The sequence below is a fragment of the Brassica oleracea genome, chromosome C7 (genome assembly GCF_000695525.1).
Source record: "Brassica oleracea var. oleracea cultivar TO1000 chromosome C7, BOL, whole genome shotgun sequence".
In the NCBI taxonomy this organism is placed as follows: domain Eukaryota; kingdom Viridiplantae; phylum Streptophyta; class Magnoliopsida; order Brassicales; family Brassicaceae; genus Brassica; species Brassica oleracea.
In genome coordinates, this window is record NC_027754.1 from 44,203,391 (window position 1) to 44,230,181 (window position 26,791).

The 26,791-nt window shown below is 37.7% G+C and overlaps 5 protein-coding genes, 1 non-coding gene and 1 pseudogene across 8 annotated transcripts; 3 read left to right on the plus strand and 4 right to left on the minus strand.

Annotated features, from left to right (window-relative positions):
* The first annotated feature begins 39 nt into the window (after positions 1–39).
* On the plus strand, positions 40–111 carry TRNAM-CAU. Its single transcript has one exon. It is a non-coding gene; the product is annotated as a tRNA-Met (tRNA).
* Positions 112–614: 503 nt separating this feature from the next.
* Positions 615–2,916, plus strand: LOC106305825 (tryptophan synthase beta chain 2, chloroplastic). The gene is made up of 4 exons (XM_013742220.1): positions 615–1,140; positions 1,597–2,396; positions 2,469–2,563; positions 2,646–2,916. The coding sequence occupies exons 1-4, from the start codon at positions 790–792 to the stop codon at positions 2,819–2,821; spliced, it is 1,422 nt and encodes a 473-aa protein (XP_013597674.1). The 5' UTR covers positions 615–789; the 3' UTR covers positions 2,822–2,916.
* Positions 2,917–3,609: 693 nt separating this feature from the next.
* On the minus strand, positions 3,610–9,366 carry LOC106305823 (annotated as a pseudogene).
* Positions 9,367–11,180: 1,814 nt separating this feature from the next.
* Positions 11,181–14,932, plus strand: LOC106305824 (protein disulfide-isomerase 5-4). Its single transcript, XM_013742219.1, has 15 exons — positions 11,181–11,320; positions 11,803–11,893; positions 11,999–12,093; positions 12,303–12,360; positions 12,584–12,765; positions 12,891–12,948; positions 13,094–13,134; positions 13,210–13,284; positions 13,414–13,470; positions 13,578–13,641; positions 13,755–13,898; positions 13,975–14,196; positions 14,290–14,442; positions 14,534–14,611; positions 14,694–14,932. Exons 1-15 carry the CDS (start codon positions 11,280–11,282, stop codon positions 14,769–14,771), a joined length of 1,437 nt encoding a protein of 478 aa, XP_013597673.1. The 5' UTR covers positions 11,181–11,279; the 3' UTR covers positions 14,772–14,932.
* A 641-nt stretch (positions 14,933–15,573) lies between these two features.
* Positions 15,574–16,894, minus strand: LOC106303759 (60S ribosomal protein L14-2-like). The gene is made up of 5 exons (XM_013740076.1): positions 16,802–16,894; positions 16,613–16,714; positions 16,097–16,226; positions 15,906–16,018; positions 15,574–15,816 (listed from the first exon to the last, which is right to left on the minus strand). Exons 1-5 carry the CDS (start codon positions 16,802–16,804, stop codon positions 15,760–15,762), a joined length of 405 nt encoding a protein of 134 aa, XP_013595530.1. The 5' UTR covers positions 16,805–16,894; the 3' UTR covers positions 15,574–15,759.
* Positions 16,895–17,103: 209 nt separating this feature from the next.
* Positions 17,104–19,534, minus strand: LOC106303560 (DDRGK domain-containing protein 1). 2 transcript variants are annotated; one of them, XM_013739826.1, is made up of 9 exons: positions 19,461–19,534; positions 19,242–19,375; positions 19,024–19,135; positions 18,634–18,743; positions 18,313–18,414; positions 18,073–18,231; positions 17,869–17,925; positions 17,744–17,780; positions 17,104–17,574 (listed from the first exon to the last, which is right to left on the minus strand). In XM_013739826.1, the coding sequence occupies exons 2-9, from the start codon at positions 19,365–19,367 to the stop codon at positions 17,360–17,362; spliced, it is 918 nt and encodes a 305-aa protein (XP_013595280.1). In that variant the 5' UTR covers positions 19,368–19,375; positions 19,461–19,534; the 3' UTR covers positions 17,104–17,359. The 2 variants fall into 2 exon arrangements, with proteins under 2 accessions (XP_013595280.1, XP_013595279.1); XM_013739825.1 differs by lacking the exon at positions 19,461–19,534 and having other exon boundaries at positions 19,242–19,434.
* Positions 19,535–19,755: 221 nt separating this feature from the next.
* On the minus strand, positions 19,756–21,038 carry LOC106303797 (protein translation factor SUI1 homolog 1-like). 2 transcript variants are annotated; one of them, XM_013740122.1, is made up of 5 exons: positions 20,906–21,038; positions 20,610–20,690; positions 20,255–20,460; positions 20,056–20,109; positions 19,756–19,962 (listed from the first exon to the last, which is right to left on the minus strand). In XM_013740122.1, exons 2-5 carry the CDS (start codon positions 20,644–20,646, stop codon positions 19,918–19,920), a joined length of 342 nt encoding a protein of 113 aa, XP_013595576.1. In that variant the 5' UTR covers positions 20,647–20,690; positions 20,906–21,038; the 3' UTR covers positions 19,756–19,917. The 2 variants fall into 2 exon arrangements, with proteins under 2 accessions (XP_013595576.1, XP_013595577.1); XM_013740123.1 differs by having other exon boundaries at positions 20,887–21,031.
* Positions 21,039–26,791: the final 5,753 nt, after the last annotated feature.

Consider the following 26,791-nt stretch of genomic DNA (forward strand, 5'->3'; position numbering starts at 1 on the left):
ATTAGTTCTATTAGTAATTTATTTCTACATCTTTCAAAAATCAGAGTGGCGCAGCGGAAGCGTGGTGGGCCCATAACCCACAGGTCCCAGGATCGAAACCTGGCTCTGATAGTAATTTTTCTTTTTAACTTATTGATACAGGCCCATTCAAATAAAGAACCATACCGAAGCCCATTAAGTAATATTCTTTGATTCTTTTTCTTCCTGTTTTTTTTTTTTCCACAGTTTCTCTCACTTGATGTTTCTCTTACCTCAACTCGTCAAAACGACATATAATATTTGACAATTAGGCCTCTTATGCTTGTGAATGTCATTATGTTGGTGAAAGTTGTGAACAACAGTAAAATAGCCAAGCTGTGTTTCAACAATGATGCATCTCACAGTAAAAGACATACACAAATATTCTCTGAAATGATTTAAAAGTTGGCATAGCTTCCAATTTCCGTAGACTAGACACAAGCTAAACACACAAGGAAATAAATCCAAACTATATTACACTAAGCAAGACTAGATTAGCAATCTTAACACTACCGATAAAGGCATGTGATAAACACATCCAACCACCAAATATGTACACCGCCCCTCTTCTCACCAACCTTCTCCTGATATTTGCTATCCACAAATAAACTAATGTGATTACCGACTCCTTTCCCTATTTTATTGAAAGTTCTGGTCACAGAACTGACCACATAAACTTCGTTTTTTAAAACCAATCTATAAAAAAAAGCCCAAACTTTGAAGGTTCTGTCAGAGAGAAAAAAAACAAAGAGTGATAAAAAAGATTCAGTAATGGCCACCTCAGGAACCGCTTCTACTTTCAGACCATCCGTTTCAGCTTCTTCTAGATTGACCCATCTGAGATCATCTCCGCCCTTCAAAGTCCCAAACTTTACTCCTCTGCCATCCTCTCGCTCACATTCGTTCTCCGTCTCTTGCACCATTGCAAAGGACCCGACTTTCCTCATGGCGGAGGCCGAGAAGACAAAGGCCGCTGGATCTGACCCGACCTTGTGGAAACGACCCGATTCGTTTGGTCGGTTCGGGAAGTTTGGTGGGAAGTACGTCCCTGAAACTCTAATGCACGCTCTCTCCGAACTCGAAACTGCTTTCTACTCGCTTGCCACCGACGATGATTTCCAGGTGACGAATTTGTTTTTTTTTTTTAATCTTATTAGAAAGTGAAAGATCCGCAAAATACTCTTAAGGACATCTGCGAGTATATATACAAAAATTTAGAAACCAAGTTCATAATGTTCTTCAGCAATACATGTTTCTGCGTGATATGCAATGCGGAAGCTTCTTAGTTCTTTTGTATATGAACTGCTGCTTTGTTTAATTTGTGATTTAAGCGTGTCATCCTTGCGCATAAAGTTTCAAACTTTTGTCGGAAAATTGTTGTAATTTGGAAGTTTCAAACATAAAGTTTCAAACTTTTGTCCGAAAATTGTTGTAATTTGCCAAAAAAAGAATCTGAAACCAGTCTGCATACTCATATGCTCGTAAGCAATACATGTTTCTGCGTGACGCAAGCTTGAAGCTTTTGTTGGTTAGTTCGTTTGTAGTTAGTGTCTAATTAATGTTTGATGAAACTTGTAGAGGGAGTTGGCAGGGATCTTAAAAGACTACGTGGGTCGAGAAAGTCCTCTCTACTTCGCAGAGAGGCTCACAGAGCATTATCGCCGAGAAAACGGCGAAGGACCGCTCATATACCTCAAACGAGAAGACCTGAACCACACCGGTGCTCACAAGATCAACAACGCTGTGGCTCAAGCCCTTCTCGCCAAACGTTTAGGCAAGAGGAGGATTATCGCCGAGACAGGAGCTGGCCAACACGGCGTAGCCACAGCTACTGTATGTGCCCGTTTCGGTTTGCAGTGTATTATCTACATGGGCGCTCAAGATATGGAGAGACAAGCTCTCAACGTGTTCAGGATGCGTCTACTCGGTGCTGAGGTGAGAGGGGTTCACTCCGGAACGGCTACTTTGAAGGACGCGACGTCCGAAGCGATAAGGGATTGGGTGACGAATGTGGAGACTACTCATTACATATTGGGATCTGTTGCGGGTCCTCATCCTTATCCTATGATGGTTAGAGACTTTCATGCGGTGATTGGTAAAGAGACGAGGAGACAAGCGATGGAGAAGTGGGGAGGGAAGCCTGATGTCTTGGTGGCTTGTGTTGGTGGTGGCTCGAATGCTATGGGACTGTTTCATGAGTTTGTGGATGATACTGAGGTGCGTATGATTGGTGTGGAAGCTGCTGGATTTGGATTGGACAGTGGTAAACACGCTGCTACGTTGACAAAGGGAGATGTTGGTGTTCTTCATGGAGCTATGAGTTACTTGCTGCAAGATGATGATGGACAAATCATTGAACCGCACTCCATCAGTGCCGGGTAAGTTCGAATATGGTTCATGGTCTTCCTTAGCATCCCTTTCTAAAGAGTAAATGTATATGTTAATAACAGCTTGGACTACCCTGGAGTTGGACCTGAGCATAGTTTTCTGAAAGACATGGGACGGGCTGAGTATTACAGTGTTACTGATGAAGAAGCCTTAGAAGGTACTTTACTTCTCTTTATATGTTTCTTTCACATGTAATGATAAGTTGCATTGTTTTTCTTACTGATCTCCTTCGTGTGTAGCGTTCAAGAGAGTGTCTAGGTTGGAGGGAATAATCCCAGCATTGGAGACATCTCATGCATTGGCTCATCTCGAGAAGCTCTGTCCGACTTTACCTGATGGAGCTAGAGTGGTCTTGAACTTCAGCGGGAGAGGTGATAAGGATGTTCAGACGGCCATCAAGTATCTTGAAGTTTAAAGAGAAGAATACTTTTGTTTTCAGACAGTGACATTTTGTTTTAGTTGGTTTGTTAGTTCTTGCTTCTTGGTCGGAAAACCCAAATAGGAACAGAGTATTAAGAAGAGAACGAAAGAAATAAAAGTGTATCCTATAAATAAGACTGTTCTATTGAGCGTTTGATGTTCTTATAAGAAGTTCGAACTGTTTTGTTTTCCACTCAGCTTTAATTTAACCAAAACAAAACAAAAACCTTAATGCATTATAAACAACCATGATTGAATTATTTTAGAAGTCTACTTAAATCTGCAAATAAACACGAGTGAACTCACGCATATGTTTGATGTCAACTCATTGCACTTCCCTTAAACATTGCATTGCAGAAATGATGGTTTTCAGAAATTCAAATCACAAGACTGTCAACTTTGGTGTCATCTTCTTCGTCCAACTAATCAAGGTTTGACTCATCTAGTGGATGATATGGGTCGGTTTTTAATGATACTGATACATTTCACAGAAACCTAAAAGAAATGGAATGTATTTGGAAATTTGAAAAGAAAAATGTTTCAAAAAATAAACAGCAATAGTAATGAGTGAACTTCTTTCGGTATATAGACGTAGTATTCTTAGAAGAGATAGGTAAATATTGTGGATGAAATTATTAGGTTTTACGCATATAATCAAGATGGTATATGTGCAAAATCAGAATGTCAGCTACGAGGGATAGTTGTAAACTTAGGAACTGAATTGGGATATTAAGTAGTATGCACAGTAGGTGAATGAATTCTCATGTCATTCACCTAAATACACCGAACTTGGTGTGTATATGGACATCAAATAATCTTCAGAATAACCTAATTTTATACATAGATTTCCCATTTTAATTCGGAATGTAGACAATATATGGCATTTCTTGAATATTTGCATTCTTGTGGTCCTGCTTTGATAAATTCCAAGGAGGCGTTTTCGATCATTCTTCGGTGTAAACCGAAATATCCCTTGAAAGTGTTGAAGGTTCTTGAAGAGGTGCTATGGGAATTTGCAAAACAGGCCTAGGAGGCACTTCAAGAGCATCCAAGCTTCCTTCCATCATCTCTACAACTCTGTTCATCGGTGGGCGATCCAACGGAGAAGACTGAATACACCACAAACCAACCAAAGCCATCTTCTTTGCTAGCTCATGTTCCTCATTGCTGATTTCATCCTCGATAGGCCTTCTAGACTTTCCTAATTCAATATCCCTATATATCCACTCGGGAAAGTATATCGAACTCGTGTTAGAAGTGGAGTCCTGATGAGCTTTTTCTTTATTCCTTGCGCCAATCATCTCCAGAACCAACATTCCGTAGCTATATACATCTGACTTGTGAGACACGCTCCCATAAACTCTTGAAATCATCTCTGGTGCAATGTACCCGACTGTACCTCTTGTGTCCAGCAATGACAGTGCACTCTCTTTCTTCTCGCAGAGCTTAGCAAGACCAAAGTCTGAAACCTTGGGGCAAAAATTGTCATCTAAGAGTACATTTTGTGGCTTTATGTCGAAATGCACAATCCTCGTTTTGCAGCCGTGATGCAAGTATTCTAGGCCTCGAGCAACTCCAACCGCAATTTGATACAATGCCGTCCAGTCCAAAGTCTTGCCTGCGATGAATTTATCAAGGGACCCGTTTCCCAAAAATTCATATATAATCGCTCTTTTGGAACGTTCGGAGCAGAAACCAAGCAAGGAAACAATGTTGTGATGAGAAGTTTGGCTCATGCTTGCGACCTCGTTCGTGAAATCTTCACCATTGCCCTTTGAATCTTTCAAGACCTTCACCGCAACCATACGGCCATCAGGAAGAGTCCCTCTATACACAATTCCAAACCCGCCTCTCCCGACCACTTCCGCAAATGACTTTGTGATTCTTTTCACTTGTGCGTAAGTGTAGTGTTTGAGTGGAATAAGCGACTTGAGATTTTGCTGTCTCTGTCGTGTTTCTCTCTTCCAGAGGTAACAAAGAAACAATGATAGTAAGACCAAGAACATAACAACGCCTGCTACTGAGCCCGAAACTAGAAATAAACAGAGAAATCCGTGAGTTAACTAATACACATAAACAGTTCAAACTCTATTTTCCCAGCAAACTAACTCACCTTTGCCAATTGCATTGACCAAAGACCCTGTTCAACCATTCAACAAGTAAAATTTTGTCAGAATGGAATCAAACTAAATAACTTAAAAAAAATCTATCTTCCCATCATACTTCAAATCTCTAAACACAAATAATTATAAAAACAATTTTTCTTATTGCTTTTGAAACTTTTCAAAACTAAAGTTCTCAATGTTAATCTTAGATTTTATGGAACACATCTCCATTAAATCTATATTTATAGTGATAGTGAAACACAAATCTAATCTAAATAGTAAATTTTTACATTGGAATATAAAAACACAAACCTAATCTAAATTGTAACTTTCCACACTCTTTGCATTATCCAACATTACTAACCTTTGTGAGCTGTGTTGACCGGAAACCCTGTTTAACCGTTCGAAGTGTAAATTTTTGTCAGAATGAAACCAAACTTGATCTGAAAAGTAATAAAAAAGAACAAAATGAGAGAAAACGACGGTTTACCCTGACTTGTCTTTCCAGAGCTACAGGTATCGCCATGGGTCCCATCGTCACAATAGCAGACGAATCGATTAAAAGTTTGATCGTATCCACAAGCACCCTTAGATTCTAGGCACATTGAGCAGTCTTGTTTAAGTTGAAGCTCGAAACCCTGTTCAAGAGTCTTCTTTAGATTATTTGAATCCAGAGTGTGTAGGTTCGACCCGGAAACAGGCATGCTGACGTAATCTGTGCAGTTTTCCTTCATGTAGTCAATGCCATCCCTCCCGTTGAATAAAGAAGACGAGCTGTTTATCACAACACAATAGTTGTTGTTTTTTACACCACCTTTACATTGAAAGTCTGTAACGTAATTGTAAGCTTCGCTGCTGTAGATAATGGATGATAAGTCTTGGCAGTCATAAAGCATTGTTAGCAGATTGGTGTCATTAGCCAGTTGAAGGGCCTCTTGGTAGAATGGTCCATTTAGTGGGTCTGAAGGACAAAGATTGTCGATATAATCTGATCTGGCGAGTCTTATATTACGACAAGTGTAATTTGCGTTTAAGATTCTGAACTTCACGGAAGAGACAGTAAGCTCTGCGAATCCATTGCTACAGTTGAGCTTAAAGCCAGGGTAGCCGCAGGTTTCTCTGTCAGGTGTCCAGAAAGGGTACAAGAGACCGCCCTGATTACCACAGCGAAACGTTTGACTGCATTGTTTGTAATGGTCATAACCTGGGACATCAGCATCTGTGAACACCGGGTTTGGAGCTTCGGCTGGAGGTAAGGACGCCGGACTCACAACTTGCAAGAGTGCACCTGGTTGGACAGGAGCCATGTAAGGTGGAGTTTCTTTGCTTCCCAAACATCTATTTTCTGCACAAGAGAGAAACAAAAATCGGCATTATTGATGTCATATTGTGAGACCCTCTGGTGCAAAGAATAATCCACTTACTTCTATATCTAGCAGCTGTGAAAGGGAACTCAGTGATGGTTCCATTTACACCAGCTCCAGTAACATAAGAGTTTATCTCAACAGTTGCGTCAGATAAGAAGTCATATGGTTGAGATACAAACTCGTTCTGGAACAGTTCCACATATACCGGAAGCTGAGACTTCTGCAGCCTCTCCACAACATTGGTTTGCCTCGAGACGAACCCATCAAATGTGGGAAATACTGATACTTTCGTGATGACAACAGCGCTAGCAAATTCTTTTTTATCTCTTTAATAGCAGAGTCACTAATATCACTAATGGTTTTTTCAACTTTGTAGACTGTCTCATACTTGCTCTGATTCCTGAACTCAACTAGGACCGAGCTATCCGTTGACTGAATCATGACTTTTGTTGTGGTTATTCGAGTGCTGTAAGCAGTTTCCGTGAGGGTATCGAGAACCGCTTTAACCATGTTGAGCCCTTGCTTCTGTCGCAGGTACATTACATTCTGAAGGACACAATAAAAATTAAGTGGCCATGCCATTAAAGACGTTAGAGTAGGGCTTACCGTTTTATCCGAACCAAAACACTGAATTCTGATCCGGAACATTATATGAAAACATCCAAACGGGACTTAAGAATTATGTACGAATACAACCCAAACCGAATCGAAATCTGAACCAAAAAAATATGAAATTAATTAAAAAATATGTTAAATTTTTTTATATTTGTTAAAGTAATTCAAATATTTATTTTAAATAAATAAAAATTGAAGTTTCTTTTTTTTTTCGAATAGTTTTTAGGTCTAGGTTTAACTAGTTTTAGTTAGATTTTTGAATATTTTTGGTCAATTATTTTAGATTTCTATTAAGATTTTTGGGCTATTTCAAACATTAGTTATAAATAACCCTACTCTGAACGGGACAACCAAAAGTCCCGGCACAGGCCTATCTGATTTGTTAAAACCATAAGATTAAGAGGTGCGGGAACTGACCTCTACACTGATCAAAACACCGGAGAGAGAAGTGGAGTGTTTTGCCAAGTTTAGGAATTCAGAAAGCAAAATAAGCTTTCCAGAATTTTTCTCATTAGGATTCCTGAATATATTGTATAGCCTGTACGGGTTTGCAATCGCAGCTGCACAAAAGATGGGAGAATAGATATGTAACGCTGTAATTTTGACCAAATAGTATCTTTAAATTGTAAAATTGTTAGATGTAGCCTCTTTAAATTAAGTGGAAACTTACGAGTCAAGTTCCGGATCTCAGCCCATGTGAGACTAAAAGTGTATATCCCACCATTTGAGCTAATCTCGGGAACAAGTGTTGAACGTTGCGCGTAAGATGTCTGGGAGATCGTTGTGCTGTTCGAGAGGTCTATTGATCTTGAGCAAAAGGGTTTACCGTCGCTGGACATCTGGACTGAGCAATCGATAACATCAGCACCATCTTTGATAGCCTTATCATATGCCAAGTCAGTACATCCTGGATAGTCCCCACTCGCTCCATTTTTTGATATAACAAGAAAATCAACTGAACCGTGAACCATTTTGATAAGTTTCAACTATGGGTTTCTCTTTCTTTCTTTTCTACTAATCATAAAAGAAATATGCAAAGTAATGACTCTTACTTACTACCTTGTTTTATAGCGTTTCTGCCAAGGTGGGAGAAGCATTCTTGAAGAAAATATAAAAGGAAAATGATTGATGTGAGTGTTCCGAGCAATGTTCTAAGGACATAAAGAAACCACCTTAAGAGATTTTGCTTGGGAAAATCTGAGAGCACACCATCGACAGAAAAGTTGCCATTGTCCATAAAAGATAGATACTCAGAGACAGGATCATAACTGTAGTCATGTGCAATATCAACATCATCATTAGCAAAACCTGGCACAAACACTTCAAGTCCTGCTTTCTGAGCATCATGAACTAAGGATGTGGAGGGAAGCAAGTACTGCTTGTCATCTAGTGGCAATACGTAAGACTTGGGAACAAGAATCCCTGAAGCAAACGTTTTGACGAAAGTCAAGTTACTCAAGATAGAACCGTATGTTCTGTTTGTCGTCGGCTCGAATGTTTCTTTCTCGAGAAAACGGAACACGAAGATCGGTCCATTACGTCCGAACCGGCCAGCAATCTTTGTAAAGAAATTCACTTCAGGGGAAGAGAGGTAGCCAATGGAAACAGTTTTTGAAGCAGATATCAGAAAAGTGCTCATGCTCAGATTATGCTGCGCGTAGAAGGCATCGTGCTGAACATTAAGCCAAAAGCCTAGTGGTTTCAGCTCCTTGTTTACAGTTTGAACAGTGGAGATCGTGTATTCATTACCATCGAATCTGTCTGAACGAGATAAAAGACCTCGGATCACTGAAAAACAAGATGAAGACATTTGTGAGAAGTTGCGAGAAACAGTGAAGCACTCACTTTTTGGGCAATGAAGACTTACAGTAAACCTTGTTGAGATCTTTCAAGGAGAAATCAACGGTGAACCAGCCCTGAGTAGGGACTCCATTAACCGGGTAAGTTTTTTGACCCTTTGGGTAAACAACTTCAATAGTTGAAGCATTGCTCATGTTTAGCTCAGGGAAGCAAATCCCAGCTCCATCTTTGGTTAACTGAACATCACACCACAGGACAGCATCTGCTACACTTGTCTGTAGCGCGAAGGTGTAAGCATCAAGGCTCGAATCTGGAAACAATCCAGAAAACCCTCCACGAGAGATCACACGAGGAGCATCACCTGGTAAAGTAAAAGTAATCACAAAGTTATTCTAATAAAAGAGAATATATATGATAATTCCAACTCTACTACAGATCTCTGTATAAATAAAGTCGGAGTACTAGTTTCTATCGGACACTCATGCTTAAAGAAAGAGATAGAAAGTGAGTGCACTCTCACCACTGAGTGTTTTCCATGGACTTCTAGGTCTTTGAGCGTCAGTTTGAGAAGCAAACAGGTGAATCAGAACAACACCACATAGGAAAATTGTTGAAGCTCCCATTGTCGGAAGTTAACTTTACTAGGTCCTGTTCTTTCTTCTGGGAGACCTACTAAATCACATAGATAGAAAAACATAAATGGTAGTCTTTAATGCATAAGCAGTCGTAAGCATAGTGGGAGTAAGAGCACCAGCTTTGGTGTTATGAAAGATTACTTAGAAAAAATGTATTTTGATTTTTTAAATATTTTTTTTTTCTGATGTATTTTGATTTTTTAAATATTTTTTTTTTTTTCAGATAAAAAAATATATATATCAACCAATCGCAAATTGCCAGTGGGGTTCCGCAAATAGTGCAGAGATTCATTAAAAAATAATCTTTATTTAAAAATTGGTAGAATACACTGATTATTTAATTATTTTTTTCTAAGGACTACCACTTAAGGACTCCCGTTTATACAAACACGCTTAAGACTCCAGATTTTTTTTTTTTGATTGCTTTTTTATGTGTTGACTCTTTAATAAGTCGTCTCTTTATTAAACTATGTTAAACCTTTGGCTACAAAATTGAGGCAGAGCAACCTTTTTTAATCAAGTAATTAACATTTTTTTTCCCTCTGATGTGAAAAAGAAAGTGGAAGAAAAGTGAGTCGTACTGGTCATTTACTAGATCAGCTATGATCAGTCTTTTTCTCTTCATTTTTGTTTTTGTTACTATTTCTAAACCTTTGCTGATACAGTTTACTATTTCTAAATGTCATTTCTTCTTGGAAATACCATATACTATCTCCTAAATCTGTTTGTCTCCATTCCTTTCACTTATCGACCATAGATGATTTAGGAGACTTTAAAAGTCAACAGTTTGATTACTCATTTCTCAAGTAACATCAAACAGTAAATGTTCAATGTTAACAGCTTGGACTACACTGGAGTACTGGACCTGAGCATAGTTTCCTTAAAGAGATGGGACGGGCTGAATACTACAGCGTTACCGATGAAGAAGCTTTAGAAGGTACTTGTCTTTATATGTTTCTTTAACATCTAATGATAAGTTGCATTGTTTTTGCTTGCTGATCTCCTCCGTGTGTAGCGTTCAAGAGAGTGTCTCGATTGGAGGGAATAATCCCAGCATTGGAGACATCTCATGCATTGGCTCATCTCGAGAAGCTATGTCCGACGTTACCTGATGGTGCTAGAGTGGTGTTAAACTTCAGCGGGAGAGGTGATAAGGATGTTCAGACGGCCATCAAGTATCTTGAAGTTTAAAGAGAATAATGCTTTCGTTTCGTTTTCAGACAGCGACATTTCTTTTAGTAGTTTTGTTAGTTCTTGCTTCTGGTCGGGAAACTCAAAAGAGGAACACAGTATTAAGAAGAGAACCAAATAAAATAAAAATGTATCCTATAAATAAGACTGTTTTATTGAACGTTTGGTGTTCTTATAAAAAAAAACTCGAACTGTTTTGTTCTTTACCAGCTTTAACTTGACCAAAACAAAGAAACCTCAATTTATAAAAAAACAACTATGATTGAATTACCTTAAATCTGTAAACAAATTATTTAATGATTTATCAACTGATTATATTTGATTTACTGTTTGAACTTAAAAACTATACAATAAATAAAATTTTACTCAATTATTTAAAATGAATAGGCTATAGTTATTTTGTTTTCTACAATAGGCTAGCAGCTACATTATGGTGCGGTGAATTATTTAGAACATCCAATTGCGAGCCACCTCCTACGCCGAATGTCATAAATGACTTGTTGACTGTAAGTCTGTAACATTCAAGCGATCGGGTACTAATTTGGTTTAAATAAAACTATTTGGGTCAAATGGGAAAGGCACCAAAACTATAAGGGACTAGTGTTGTAATTATGAACCGATCGGGGATAGAGTTTTACATCTGAAGGGGGCTGAAGATAAATCGCAAGGGAGGTGTGGGTGCATCATCGTCCCTAAGCTTTTACAAGTAGCCCAAACAGTTGACTCCTTATACGACGAAGATGGTCTCCACAAGCAAGATCAAATCCGTCGATTTCTACAGGTTTTGCTTCTGTTTCTCTAGTTTATACGTATCCATTTCGCAGATCTCACGAGCTTCTTCGATCTAGGCAAGTGACATGATTTGATTTCGATAGCTCATTGTGAATGTAATCTTGGGGAGTATCTACATTCTGTGGATTTTCATGCTGATTAGTGATAGGGTTTAGTAGTGAAAGAGGCGATCCTGAGGCTGTAGGTTTAAGAACATCACTGTTCAGCTCAGTTTCGCCCTTTTTTTGACGTAGTGGAAGCTTAGATAGATGCAATGATATTCGTTTAGTCTGATTGGTCATTTTGATCTTAGTGCGATTGGACTGTTGAAAGTGTTTCATAATGGGGTTTAAGACCATCTCTGTTCGCTTATATTTAACTTTTTGATGTAATAATATTCGTTTTGTCCAAGAATCCCCCTAGCAAACAAGTCTTCTTGAACTCGTTGAGATCTGTGATTTATTTAAATATTTGTGATTTGGATGCCTACAGGAAAATCCCGAGGGATTTGACAGAGGCGACTCTCTCTGGAGCTGGTTTGTCCATTGTAGCAGCTCTCTCTATGCTCTTTTTATTTGGAATGGTAACGCTTGAAGCTCACTGTGTGATGATTTTCTAAGTGTTGTGTTCAAGATTTATGTCACTGATGCTAACTGGGGAACATGAATGATATTTTCACATATGACAGGAGTTAAATAATTATTTGGCTGTCAGCACTACAACGTCCATCATTGTTGATCGGAGCTCTGATGGAGACTTCCTCCGCATGGATTTTAACATAAGGTATACATTATTACTCAGTTTTTTTCTGTTTTCCAACATGATTGTGTTCTAGTTTGGAGGTTGAAGAGTGTAGAAACGTTTCCTCTAGTGTTTGTTTAACTACATACCTCGTCTCTTCAGAAATTTCTTATGTGGCTTAAACAAAGTCCTGCGAAATGCTAATCTATTTGATTGCTAACTAGATACATGTTCTATTTTTTTCCTCGCAGCTTCCCATCACTTTCATGTGAATTTGCATCTGTGGATGTCAGTGACGTATTAGGAACTGTAAGTTTTGGTTTCATCATAATTTCTTTTCACCAAACTTTGGGACACACATAGAGGATAGTATCCAAAGTTTGGACTGGACAATACTTTCCGGGAGTGAAATCCTAAATGTCACCATAATTGTAAAAGATAGTAGTCTATTGTATATGCGGAGTGAAATCCAAAATGTCATTCAAAATTTTCGGTTTTTCTCTATCCTGATTTTGTTAACTTTTGTTTTCAGAATAGGCTAAATGTAACCAAGACAATTCGAAAATTTTCTATTGATTCGAATTTGAGACCTACTGGTTCTGAGTTTCACTCTGGGGAAGTTTTATCGCACGTTAATCACGATGAAGCAGGTGAAGAAGTAGTTGAAGATTCTGTATCCCTTACTAGCCGCAACTTCGACACATTGTTACATCAGTAAGTAGTTTTAGTCATTAATTGCACATTTCGTACACATGCAATAATTCTAGGAGTATTTGTCTAGTACGTAATCTTTTTTTTCTTTGCTTCTGGTGACAACATATGAGTCATATAACTTGCAGATATCCTATCTCGGTTGTTAATTTCTATGCTCCGTGGTGCTATTGGTGTAATCTCCTGGTAAGTCCCGCATCTTTTGTCTTCGTGTCTTCATATTCTAGAATTTGCTGCATATCAAAAAGTAGTTTTGTTAACACTTTATGCACACTACACTGGTAATTTTGATGATCTTACTCGAAGACTAAACTTTATTCTACATTGCCAGAAACCATCATGGGAGAAAGCAGCAAAACAAATAAAAGAGAGGTATGCCAATATACTCTCTTTAGATGAAGAATCTGTGGTACTATTATTTTCTTATAATTTTCTTGCTTTTCGTAGATATGATCCAGAAATGGACGGACGTGTCATTTTGGCAAAAGTTGACTGCACCCAAGAAGCTGATCTCTGTCGGAAGTATGTCCCATCATATTTGATATTTTTCCATCTTGACTTCTTCATTTGCTATAGCATAAGGCATTCTCTTGAATCCTCTGTCAGCAGTTTAACTTATTCTCACAATTTTCCTTTGCAAATGATCTCCAGGAATCACATTCAAGGGTATCCATCCATTCGCATTTTCCGTCAAGGCAGTGATCTTAGGTAAGAGAATGTAACTCCTAGTTTACTTGTTTAAATTATGCCTCACCGTCACTTGCTCGATTCTTATAACCTCTGTTTCCTCCTCTTGTTGATTCTTTGCTTAATAGGGACAATGCACACCATGATCATGAATCGTACTATGGAGATCGTGATACAGAAAGCTTAGTGAAGGTAGTTATTGTTCTAGGTCTCTTTTCAGCATCTTTTTCGTACCCCTTATACAAGTTAGAGAAGAGTTTGTTTTTGTGCTTCATTTGTAGCTTATTTCTTGCGTTCTCTTACAGATGGTGATAGGTCTGGTTGAACCAATCCATCTAGAGCCTCATAAACTAGCATTAGAGGACAAATCAGATAATGCATCCAAAACTTTAAAAAAGGCACCTTCTACAGGAGGATGTCGAATTGAAGGATACATACGTGTAAAGAAGGTAAGCATTTGAATGGGAGAATTGCTCTTGCTCTGTCTGTTTGCCTTTTCAAGTAACGGTTCTATGATCTTTGCAGGTTCCAGGCAACCTAATGGTTTCAGCTCGCTCGGGATCTCATTCATTTGATTCTACTCAGATGAATATGTCCCATGTTGTTAACCATCTTTCATTTGGGCGGAAGATTTTGCCTCAGACATTCACTGACTTAAAGCGCTTGTCACCGTATCTCGGTCAAAGCCACGACCGTTTGAACGGCCGCCCCTTCATCAATCAACGTGATCTCGGCCCTAATGTTACCGTAAGTTTGTATAGTTCATAAAAAATAAATACGATTAAAATAGCCTAGTTATGTTTTTTTAACATTCTTTAAGGTGTTGTTTTCCATGGACAGATCGAGCATTATCTTCAAATAGTAAAGACAGAGGTATTGAAAAGTAATGGACATGCAATGGTCGAGGAGTACGAGTACACAGCACATAGCAGCGTTGCTCATAGTTACTATTTACCAGTCGCTAAGTTTCACTTCGAGCTCTCACCGATGCAGGTAGGCTTCAACATTCTTCGTGCTGCTTTACTAATATCTGTTACACAGATTAGTCACATTCTGCTCATCTTTTTCCTTTTTTTGGTTGCAGGTTCTCATAACCGAAAACTCTAGATCCTTCTCACATTTCATTACCAATGTATGCGCCATTATCGGTGGTGTCTTCACGGTTAGTAAAGAACTTAGAAGCCTCTTGTTATAATTCATTAGTACATTCCTTATGACACTTGTTATTTCCTTCTTTTTACAAGGTTGCCGGAATCTTGGATTCTATTCTCCACCAGACGATGACACTGATGAAAAAGATTGAACTCGGTAAAAACTTTTGAAGCTTTGCCTAAGAGTTTCATTTCGTTTTCTATGTAATCTGTCCGAAATTTTTGTTAAATGTATACACACACAACCAGATGAGGCATAAGTATACTTCAAGATGTTGGGAAAAATCTTTATCCATTTGAATGTTGTTATATTCCAAAAGCCTTGAGACGTTTTTGCACCTTTTTTTTTTTTTTCCTTTTTTTTTAGCAACCTTGCACTATTTTCTAAAGCTAAGACCATCCCCGTCGGGAGTCTCTAACTATTGCATTATTTTCTAAAGTATTATTGCATTATTTTTGCGGGGTTCTTCACTATATGGGGCCTACGATTTTTAGGTTTTTGTGTAAATTGGTGCTCTTAAATTCCTTCTATTCAATTTGGTGGAGTCTGTTATCTATTCGCGGATTTATTGACATGTGGCGGTCTGCGATTGGTTATATTTTTTTTTTTTTTTCTAAATCTGAAAAAAAAAAAAGTTGAATAAATAGAAAAACATTTTTGTAAAGATTTTAATGGAGGTATATGGGTACGGATGCTCTTAGGATGAATTTATCTCTTAACTTTTAACTAAAAAAAACTAGCAACCGATTTTTAAATAAAATATTTTTAAACTTCCAATAATCATATTCTAATAAGCTTTCGGATGTTAAAGATTGGAACACAAGAATTTCATCATTGCACTTCACACACCATCCACTAGCATTCTACATTACTCGTGAGGGTTTTCAATGACACTGTTGATTTTAATCATGCTATAGAGATAAACACCATAGCTGTCGTCAGGCATTCTCTTCAGATGAAACAGATTCAAAATTCTGGAAAAATGTGAATCGAATTAAGACCTGATCAAACAACAAAATGAAGTCTTCCAAACAAGGTTTCATTCAAACTTGAAATTTTAACATCCGACAAGTAGATAACGGAGTTGACACTTTCAAAAACACTAACTACCAATTCAAAATCGAAAACCAGAGATGCAGAAGATAATCCTCAATCTGATCAGGCAGTGATCTCCTTCTTGAGTTTCGCAAGCTCTTGCCTGACAAGACCAGCTTTCTGCAAAACAAACCAAACGATCCATTAACAATCAGTTTCACATTACGTAAACAAAGTTACAGAATGTTTAACAATTTAAAAACACAGACCTTGATTTTGGCCAACATGATCTTGAACCTGTCGAAATCATTGAGGCTAGCCCTGCGCTTCTGAACGATGAGCTTCCTACCCCACGAGCTCTTCTCCCACTTGTTCTTCACGTCTGCAAACACTTTCCAGAATAAGACTGCAAACACCATACAAAATTTCAAAAGTATTACACAATGAAAAGCGCACTCACCAGCCTTCTCCATGGCCTCGATCAAAGCCTTCTTCTTTGGCACTCGGTTGATCTCAATCACGATGTCAGTAAGTGACAACCTCTTGAAATTCATCTGGATCCTCTCCATGTCAGGTGCGTCTACCAAAGCCTAAACGACAAAAACAAAAACAACAGTTCCATTAGGACAATCTAGGAATACACTAAACCCTGTTAAATCAGAATACACAATACAATATAAGCCAAGTTTTTTATAGCACGAACTCAGAGTCATCAATGAAAAGGTAAAGACTTTATTGAATGTATCAGCAAATCAAATAGCTCTAAGCACATATTGACCAAAACTCGTTCAGAAAAGTGGCACCTTTATTGAATCAATCAGTACTTTTAACCACACATTGATCGATTGAGAAGAATCGAAACTATCACAAACCACTAAGCAATGAAAGATCTGCGAACTAAATTTTCAGCTAGCTCTCAGCTTCACTAAGAGAAAGATGAAAACTTTCGTAATGTATGAATAGAAAAGTAACGTACCCTGTTCTGGTCAACGACGTCGACGATAACAACGAGCTTTCCATGGTCTTTTCCATAGTTCACAAGAGCCACTCTCCCGATCTCCACGTACCTCTTGAAAACCTGAGCAGACACAAAAACAAATATGAAAACTCAGTCGCAACCTTGCTTGAATGTCAAGGAGGAAGGAATCTGGAATGTGTATCTCACCATTTTCGCCGGCGGTAGCTTGAATGTTCGAAGCAAAGTGTCCAAAGCTGAAGATAGTTATATATAGTTGTTTTTAGGGTTTTCTGTTTTGGGCCATTAACCAAATACCCAAAGGCCCGTTATGAATGCTACAACATAAACTAAAAGCCCAATAATATGGTAAAGCAACAGCACGGCGTCGTTTGTACGTTGAGATGCTTGTCGCTAGCTTCACCTCACCGTTGCAGGTGTATTTCGTTACCAAACGAGAACTCTGGCGAGCATTTCATTATAATCATGATCTACGCCATCCGCGAGAGAAGTAACAGAAGTTAACTCGTTGTCTGTAAACCTTAATAATGATTCTATTACAAGCATTTTGATATGAAAAATTGAGTCTAAACTGGAGTTAATATATTTTCATGTACTGCATATGGATTGTATGTATCTCAAACTAAGTAAACTCAGACCAAGGTGGTTCTCTATATGACCAGACACCAGCAAGTTGCAACGAGTCACTAAGACTTTTTTCTTACTCTTGTTTTCGACAAAGGGACGAGAGAAACATCGAATAAGGAACTAAGAAACAGAGATCTCTTCCACCACGCTGCTGATATCTTCAGTCAGCTCATGTTGCACTTTGGGCTCCAAGTCGATGAACTGGTTAGACTTGCTTGCTAGATGTGAGATACTAACTCTTCCTTGACGTTTGATGTAATCCGCAACCGCATTCATCTCTTCCATTGATATGTAAATGTATTTGCCTCTATCATCCATAACCCCCGAGAGCCTCCCTGTATAAAGGAAGAAAGGTTTCAGATCTCAAGAGTCCCAACACGGTTTCAGATGTATGTATACACAATCATCTGCTTATTCATATTGCTTCATGTTTATTATTAACATACTAAACCACACACTGCGAGACGAATGCTATTTTTATGATTGGATAGACAGAGATAATACCAATGCTCTCCAAAGAGGCGATCCTGTTGATGCATTCCTACAAAAACAAACAGTAGAATCAGCTTAAGAACAATGACAAAAGGTATTTATTTATTTGTGACACAGGAGATGTAGCCAGATGATACCTGAGTTCTTAGATGAAACTCTGCGGCGAGATCTTCAAGTGGAACACATTTCTGTTTCTGCAATCACAACACAAAGCAAAAGGATCAACATTTCTGCACACTGTTATGGGATGAGACAATATTTTGTATATATATATACTTCATTGTTAGTTTGTTTCTGTTTGCAAAAAGGAAGATTAGAATGGTTATTCAAGATATATAAACCTTAATGTATTCAACAAATTCTGAAAGCAAATCTTGATTCCCACCCTCCACTTCCTCTGTAGTACCTTCAGCATCAACTGAGAACTCCCCTTTCCATTTGTCAAACTCTAACGCAGCTGCCTCTTCTTCCTTTGCTTGTCGTGCTTTTTCTTCTTCTTCCTACAAACCATTTGTCACATTTAGCCAAGTTCAGTATTTCTAAAACAGGAACAAATTTTGAGATATATTCAATTGACTCACCAACTTCCGCTCCTCTGCCTCACGCTCTTCATCCTTCTTCCTCCGCATTTCTGCATACCAATCTTGCTTTGTACTCCTTGACTCACGCGCAGCTTCTTCAGCCTTCACCAGACAATAAAAACAGATTTTGATCAGGAAAGTCAAAGCCAAAAATTTATGTATCAAAATCTGATGCTATGTCCTTAAGCTACAATATAAAACTTTCACAGTTAGGGGACTGTAACTATTCAACTAACATTCCTAGAATTTTCTCATCGTTAATCCTTCTAACTTATAGAATACTAAAAGTAATTCATAGAGATAGAGATTGTTGTTAGACACCTGTCTTTGTTCTTCTCGTTCCTGCCGCTTCTTCTCTTTCTTCTTTGATGCTCTGGCCTGATTTCCACCGGCTTCATCTTCCTCTTCATCTTCACTCCCACTGATGTTTTCTGTTTACACATTGTACACAAAAATATTTATCCAAAGGCTAGTAGTTCCTTTATTTATATACCTTCCCTAATCTTAAGCTCAGACTACTCAAATCACTGGTTTATAGTTACTCCCTGGCTATATAACAATCTCTAACCAATAACATCCGTTTGATAGTTGATAGTCATCTAAAAACCAAGTCTTTTATTTATATACTTCAAAAAGAAACCACAATCAAACAATATATAAAGTTTGGAACTTTATCATAGAGAGACACAGAGAAGGGTGTAAAGTACAAACCTTGAACATTGGAAGCTGAGGAGGAGCTAGCACCACCAGAAGCTGCAGGTCTCCGACGCATTCTACGCCCACCACCACCAGTACCACGTCCAACGTTTTCACGCGCCTGAACCTGCGTCGAATAACAACAAACACCATCACCATAATTCATTGAACCTAAAAAAAAAGAAAGTCAAATCCATTTCGCTAACAATGAAATTAAAAGTTGAGAACTTTACCGGCGGAGGAGGTGCTGCATCTTCTTCCTCACGTGATCTGCTATCTACTCGGCGTTTCCATAAGAACAAAGGGATCACCGCAGCTATGAGGATCATGGAGACTATCAGAGCGAAGATCTCCTCCATCTCTTTACCTGCGATCGAGAAAAAAAATGGGGGATTTGAGGGAAAATGTAGAGAGACAAAGCCAAACGAGGATCGATTCAGACCGAAATTAACCTTAATTGCGTTTCTTCTCACGTTTTGTTGTCTTCTCTATTCGTAGTTTAGCCTATGCTCGAGGATTGCAGAACTCTCGGTTAGAGAAGAAAGACAATCGAGGCGGGGTTAATTTCGTAATTTTATGAGACTTTCAAACCCTCTGAGGCTCTCAGAGTCTTTCGTGCCGTTATTTTGGAGTCTAATTGGATCATTGGTCCTTTTTGAAGTTACAAAGCAGGAATAGTAGTAAAACTGTGATTCAATTTCATATCTATTTTTATTAAACAAGTAGCAAGAGTAACACAAGGTTACATAGATGGTAGTCTCTTAGTATCATACCGCGTCTAAACCGAAACAAAACCAAGCAACACAAGAGATCAAAGAAGAAGTTGAGGAAATGTTTTGGAAAGGGAGGGAGAACGATAGTGTGATACACTATAACAGAATAAAGCAAACAGACTAGGGACAAAGCAGCTCAGAAACCATGGATCTTGATGTTGTCCTTCTTCACAAGGCCAGCCTGTTTTCCAGGAAAAGAAGTAATGAGCAATGAGATAACGCAACAATGTTTTTTAATGTTTAGCTTTGTCCGTGAAAGAAATGTGATCATTACCTGGACTAGGAACGTGGAGACGTTCTTCCTCTGGTCTCCTTGAAGCTGAATAACCTACACATTTACACAGACGCACTATTAAAGAGAGAGAGAGAGCACACATATAAAAGACTAGAAAAGTTAAATCTCCCTTGGCTAAGCTTTGCAATTAGTCTTTGCACTATTTTAATGCTAACATGTCGACAATAAAGACACGAACCTGTCCGAGTTCAGAGTCTTGAACCACTGTTCCGTTGCAACAAAACTCTTTCTTGAGGTCCTTAAGTATCTTGCTGTAACTATACTCTTTCTTCAGCCCCTGGACGGTTGTCAAGCTTTTCCTACCATTGCGCTGCTGCACACGGATGTGGACGTACTCTTTTGTTCCCGCACCTGAGTCCTCAGCATTCGCATCAGCAAACGGGTCTGCACGACATCAAAAAACAAACAAACAAAACTGATTAGCTCATATCAATTCCCACATGAGAAACATTACCATGTTCCAAATATTTTTTTTTTAAAAACTGTCACCAAATAATAATCAGAGGTAGACTATGGATCAAAGTGGAACTTACCGAAGGCAGTAGGGATCTGGGAATCAAGTTCAGACATGAAACTTTGTTGATCTGATGGGCAAACGACACAGAAGCTGAGACCTGAATAAGAAGACAAAGAATCAGAGCCACGTTTAACTAGAGACTAATGACTATATAAAGTATCAATCTTTGAATTTTCATATTCAGATGAGATCCAAAGCAAGATTCTTTTTTAAAACCCAGCAGCAAATCCGAAAGATCATCAACAAAAAGCTCGAATCGGATCTTCATGGGGGGAAAAAGCGAATACACATACCGAAAACGCAGAACTATACCTGATTCGAATAGTAGGGTTTCAAGGATCTGATTATGGGAGAAGAGAGAAGGACGATAAGAAACCCTAGATTCGGATAAAGTCTGCAACTTCTGTTTCTGGTGGAGACAAAAGTAACGGGATGAAGAGGTGATAGAGATATTTCGGTCTGAAAACGTATCTTCAATCTCTTGTTGGGTTTGGGCTTTATACTTGTCCTCTACGTGGGCTTGGGCTTCAGTTCGTCTCCCAATCCTCCACTTGATTAACTGATTTCTTTCTGTTTGTTGGAAGTGTATAGTTTTGCTGCTACTTCATTAACATGATACAAGATATAGTTTTGCTAGAAATGTTTGTTACCTCATGTTTAACTTTAATTAATCATTTAATTGGGATATCAATTCCATTGTGTGATGGTTATAGATGGTGAACATTTGATTATTTTTGTTGGTTAATTAAATTTCCAATAATATACACCGAATTAGTAAATTACTATTTTAACGTATTTTATAAAGTTAATGATTATTTCTTTGGGACTCGATGATTACAATTGAGGCAATCAAGTATATTGTATGGAAATGCTTGGATGAGTTTTTCTTTTCCTATAACAATTGTTTCGTTTTAAAGTGTGTGTTTCTAATTTTCCTATAGAATCTTATTATACAGCAACTCTTTCAATGTGCTCATCATCTCTTTTCTTCATCCATCCATTTAAACCAGATTATATACATTTCAACCTTCATTTTTTTAAATAGTTGGCATGTCAGGATATGACTACACATCATATATGCATGTAGACGAGGAGAGTTGTCACTCCACCACATTTAAGTTTCCAACACCTAATGGCGACAACATTGTCCCTTATAGATTCTCTCTCACGCACACAACAACAAACAAACAAGAGAACACATGAATGCAATGTTAGTATGCCATACGTGATCTCCATGCAGAACACCTCTCTTATCCATAAATACCAACCAAACCTTCACTTCACTCTTCACTCTTCACTCAAACTAAATTCCTCGTTATATCTACGTCTGCAAAAGAAATGTTCTGACTTAGTTATAAGTTATATAACTGGATGAATCAAAAGGTTGAAAGAGGTGAAGAACTATGACCAGAAAGAGAAAGAAAAAAACAGGAGATCAGATGTCTCATCTTCGGCTGCTGAACCACGTACTGTTACGTTAGGAGACCATCAACTGGTCTCATATATTATAATTCCATCATTAATTTATATTAAGTGACTGTAAAAATGGTGATTCATATATTTAACATTAACTTAAAAATTAACATTGATATGTCAATACACACTACAAGAAAATACAAAATTAGCTACGAAATGTAACGAGGAAAATAAATCCTCGTAAATGTACGTCTTATTTACGAGAACTTTACGAGGAAAAAACAAATCAACGTAATTTCATCGTAAAATAACGACAATAAAGTTTCGTCGTAAAAACGACGCAATTTAAAGTGGTTTTTACGAGGAAACAAGATTTCGTCGTAACGTAGACGTAAATATAACGAGGAATTTACGATGAAATATTTTACGTCTACTTCGCGTCAAAATTTATGATTAATTAATTTTAACGTTCTCTTTATTTTTGCAGGTTGATTATAACGATCCAGATTACCCCACATGGTTTCATGAATTAATTCAAGGTCCAGTTGCAAAGGTCACCACATCACCGATGTATTCACACGAGGCTTTACTTTTCATACATATGAGTATGGTAGACATCAGGCGACAAGTAGTTATGGAATATGTGTGAAAGGCGAAACAGATTTCTACGGGATCTTGCAGGAGATTATTGAAGTGGAATTCCTAGGGTTATTGAAGCTGAAATGTATCCTCTTCAAATGTGACTGGTTCGACCCCGTCGTCAACCGAGGGTGTTCGATTTAACAAATTCGGTGTAGTTGACGTCAATGGTGGACGAAGGTACAACAAATTCGAACCTTTCATATTAGCTTTGCAAGCAGATCAAGTCAGCTTCCTTCCATACCCTCGGATTAGAGAATCACGAATCAATTGGTTTGCCGTTGTCAAAGATACACCTCGTGGACGAATAATCGGTGGAGAAGAACAACCATTGCAAGAAGAACACATCAATGAAGTCGAGGAACTTGAACAACAAAATGATGACATCCTTCTTATTAATCCACATAATCGTGAGTACGAAGATCTTCCCGACGATACGACGGACGAAGCTGTTGAAGACGAGTTTAATGAAAATGATTATGTTTCTAGTGATGACGAGAATGTCAATGATGTATCCGAATGATGATATAATTTTCTTAAATATGATTTATTTTTAGAGTTAATGCATGTGTTTAGTTTGTTTAATCATGAAAATTAAATTATATAATTTGATTTTTGTTTAACTCAATTGGGGTTTGGAGTTTAGAAAGAAGAGATTGAGTGTTAGATGAAGTTAAGGAACTTGGGGTTTGAGGTTTTGGGTTTCGGGTGATAGGGATTTGCATACCTTCCTCGTAAAAAGGGTTTGAGATTTTGGGTTTCGGGTGATAGGGATTTGCATACCTTCCTCGTAAAAAAACACAGGCCTTATTATTTCCTCGTAAATAAAAACACGGGTCTTGTTATTTTCTCGTTAATTTATGACGATTTTACGACGAAAATGAAAACACGGGCCTTGTTATTTCCTCGTAAATTTACGACGATTTTACGACAAAAATGAAAACACGGGCCTTGTTATTTCCTCGTTAAATAACGAGGATTTTACGACTACAACTACTTCTATAAATAAGTACACCCCTCCCATTCTAAACTTGCACCCAAAAAAAACTAATCCCTAGTTTAAAAAAACCTGAATGCAGTGCACGGTCACTAGAACATTTCTGATCAGTTTCAAATGCTATTTGGAATTGATAAGTACTGTTCTAGTGCCCGTGTCTTCCTTCAGTTTTTTTTTTGTAAATTGAAACAATTTTCGTCGTAAAAAAAACACAAGCCTTGCTAATTCCTCGTAATATTACAACGATTTTACGACGAAATTGAAAATATGGACCTTGTTATTTTCTCGCAACAAAAACACGGGACTTGTTATTTTCTCGCAACAAAAACACGGATCTTGTTATTTCCTCGTTAATTTATGAGGACTTTACGAGTACAGCTACTTCTATAAATAATTTCATCCCTCCCATTCTAAACTTGCACAAAAAAAAAACAATAGTTTGAAAAAACCTGAAGGGCGTGCACCGTCACTAGGACAGTTCTTTCAAATGCTATTTGGGATTGATAAGACTGTTCTGGTGACAGTGCCTTCCTTCAGGTTTTTTTTTGTAAATTGAAACACTTTTTGTCGTAAAATTATCGTAAATTAAAAAAATGGGCCTTGCTAATTCGTCGTAAAAAAACGCGGGCCTTGCTAATTTCTCGTAAATTTACATGGGCTTTACGATGAAAATTAAAAAAGAAAAACTTTTCGTCGTAAAATCGTCGTAAACAAAAACACGGGCCTTGCTAATTCGTCGTAAAATAAAACGCGGGCCTTGCTAATTCATCGTAAAGTTACGAGGATTTTACGACGAAATGTAAGTCTGTATATATACCCAAACTGAATCACTTTCTCATTTCGTAGTCATTTCCTCTCCTTATCCTAACAAGGTATTCCTCTCTACTTCCTCTCTAATTTAGCTTAGGTGGTTAGTTTAGGGAAATTATTGTTGATTAGGTGGTTAGTGTAGGAAATAATTTGTAGATATGTTTATGGAATTTGTTGAAAATATAGAAAGATGATTTTTAAATGTTAATTAATAATCCCGTTCCAGAGTCATCCCGCCCACAAGAAGATGAGGAAGAAGTACAGAGGAGGAGTCAAGACCTCTTCGAGGAAATGCATAACAACAACGACAACAACCTTTAGTTTTTTTTTTCATCTTTTTATTGTATTATATTAAATTCTAAACTTAAATATTCATAAAATATTTTCGTATGGATTTATTATTTACGTTTTAATATTTTTGAAATAATTTTAAAAAATTTTTATTTCATTATATTTTTTTGTAAAAAATAAAGAATCGAAGCAAATTCATAGCTAAATTACGTCAACTTAACGAGGAACTGAATAAATATTACCGAGGATTTTACTACGAAAGGCACGGAGATTCCTCGTAAAAATTACATGTAAACAACGATGAAATTTAGCGTCCACTTTACGAGGAAATGTTTACGTGCACTTTACGAGAAAATAGTTTACGTGTACTTTACGAGGAAATATATTACGTGTAGTTTACGTGGAAACTGTTTACATGTATTTTACGAGGAAAGTGTTTACGTGTATTTTGCGACGAATCTACTGATACCACTTTACGACGAATTATTTCTTCTTAAGTTTACGACGAATTAGCGAGGAAATATACGTTACGTCGAACGATTAATGAGGAAACGATTTTCGTAGTTAATTCGTCGTAAAACCATCGTCGTTATTTATATGTTTTCTTGTAGTGACATCTCAATTATAAAATAATATATTAAAATGGAAGTCTTTTTTTTTGAACTAAGGAAGTATTTGTTATTACCACCATAAATATGATGTCAATAGTCGGACATGTCAGAATAGGAGCTACAAGTCGCACATAGCATGCAGACGCGGAGGACTGCTGGTGTTGTTGTTTTTTTTAGTCTAAATTAAATGTTAAAAACTGCAGGTGTTGTTGATCACTTGACACTCACTTCAAACACCAATAAGGCTTTCTCTCTCTCTCTCACAAACAAATGATTTGCCGTAATTGAGATCTTATATATAGTTCGGCTGGCTCATGATAGATTTTTATTCTCAAAATGATTTTAGTCAAAATGTAATTAATTGTCAATATATATATGTAGTTACAAATTCCATACACATAGAGAACCATCTGATGATAGGAAAACAAAATTTCAGGTCAAGCTTTAAATAAAATAGATGTTTTAATAAGGCAAAGCCAGATTTAACTTTAAACAACCAAAATCCTGTTAAACTAACATATCCAATTAATCCTATAATGAGTGTACTCATGATATGGTCGGTGTCCGTAATGAAAAAGAGGAACATTATGAAATATAATGGCATGATTAACTCCGGTCTCTTAGCCTGGATTCTTAACTCGTAATTTGATATTTTTTTTGTTTTTTTTTGTTTTATATTTTTCGACCAAGAAACGACTCTTATTTAAGAGACGGCTCTTATATCTCTTATTTAAGAGACAGTTCTTATCTTTTCTTAGTTAAAATACTAAAAAACGTCTCTTACCCGAAGCTAAGAACTCCAATTAAGAGACTGGTGTTAATCATGGTCTAATATCATTACGAGGGAAATGTTAGAGCATCTTTATCGCAGTCTCTAGCGTGAGTTTTTAGGATAATTGCTAATTAAAAAAAAAGAAAAATTGCTAAAAATCGAAGAAACGTATATTGATTAGGAGAATGAAGGAACGTCTCTTGAGAGACAGGTGGCGACCTCTCACCTCTCTCAGCGGCTCTCTTCACGCTCACATTCGAGCTTCTCGGCGGCCGCGGAAGGGAGGAATCAGTGACGGCGAACGACGAAGAGAGGGCGGGGGTAGAGACGGTGAGGAATCGAGGGGAGGGGAGATCGGATTGGGATTCTGGGTGTGGGTTTTGCGGGGTTATTGAGAGGGAATAAGAGGAGATGAGGAAGGTTTTGCAGGGACGAACATTGGAATGGTGGACAGTGCTTACGTTGTTGGAAGAAACGAGATTCTCGGTTGGATCAATGACCGTCTTCATCTCAATCACTCTCCCATCGAAGATGTATGTGTTAAAACTTGATTCTTTCTCTGTTTCTGCATGTGGGGTTTCAAGGGGAGATTGATCAAAAAAAGGACGTGACTTTGGCTTTGTTTTGATGTTGTCGGTGGTGGGTTATGAAGATCGTTTTTT

Excerpts from the sequence above, each read along its gene's own strand:
- LOC106305825 (XM_013742220.1), top strand. The coding sequence starts at position 790 with ATGGCCACCTCAGGAACCGCTTCTACTTTCAGACCATCCGTTTCAGCT. Across the intron at positions 2,397-2,468 it reads CCGCACTCCATCAGTGCCGG|CTTGGACTACCCTGGAGTTG; the intron begins GTAAGTTCGAAT and ends TGTTAATAACAG. Across the intron at positions 2,564-2,645 it reads TGATGAAGAAGCCTTAGAAG|CGTTCAAGAGAGTGTCTAGG; the intron begins GTACTTTACTTC and ends CTTCGTGTGTAG.
- LOC106305824 (XM_013742219.1), top strand. The coding sequence starts at position 11,280 with ATGGTCTCCACAAGCAAGATCAAATCCGTCGATTTCTACAG. Across the intron at positions 11,321-11,802 it reads AAATCCGTCGATTTCTACAG|GAAAATCCCGAGGGATTTGA; the intron begins GTTTTGCTTCTG and ends GGATGCCTACAG. Across the intron at positions 13,899-13,974 it reads GATACATACGTGTAAAGAAG|GTTCCAGGCAACCTAATGGT; the intron begins GTAAGCATTTGA and ends TGATCTTTGCAG.
- LOC106303759 (XM_013740076.1), bottom strand. Across the intron at positions 16,019-16,096 it reads CGAGGCCATGGAGAAGGCTG|ACGTGAAGAACAAGTGGGAG; the intron begins GTGAGTGCGCTT and ends AAGTGTTTGCAG. Across the intron at positions 15,817-15,905 it reads TCATGTTGGCCAAAATCAAG|AAAGCTGGTCTTGTCAGGCA; the intron begins GTCTGTGTTTTT and ends TTTGTTTTGCAG.
- LOC106303560 (XM_013739826.1), bottom strand. The coding sequence starts at position 19,367 with ATGGAGGAGATCTTCGCTCTGATAGTCTCCATGATCCTCATAGCTGCG. Across the intron at positions 18,232-18,312 it reads AGGCAGAGGAGCGGAAGTTG|GAAGAAGAAGAAAAAGCACG; the intron begins GTGAGTCAATTG and ends AATGGTTTGTAG. Across the intron at positions 17,575-17,743 it reads CGCCTCTTTGGAGAGCATTG|GGAGGCTCTCGGGGGTTATG; the intron begins GTATTATCTCTG and ends TCCTTTATACAG.
- LOC106303797 (XM_013740122.1), bottom strand. The coding sequence starts at position 20,646 with ATGTCTGAACTTGATTCCCAGATCCCTACTGCCTTCG. Across the intron at positions 20,110-20,254 it reads AAGACTCTGAACTCGGACAG|GTTATTCAGCTTCAAGGAGA; the intron begins GTTCGTGTCTTT and ends GTAAATGTGTAG. Across the intron at positions 19,963-20,055 it reads TCTCCACGTTCCTAGTCCAG|GCTGGCCTTGTGAAGAAGGA; the intron begins GTAATGATCACA and ends CCTGGAAAACAG.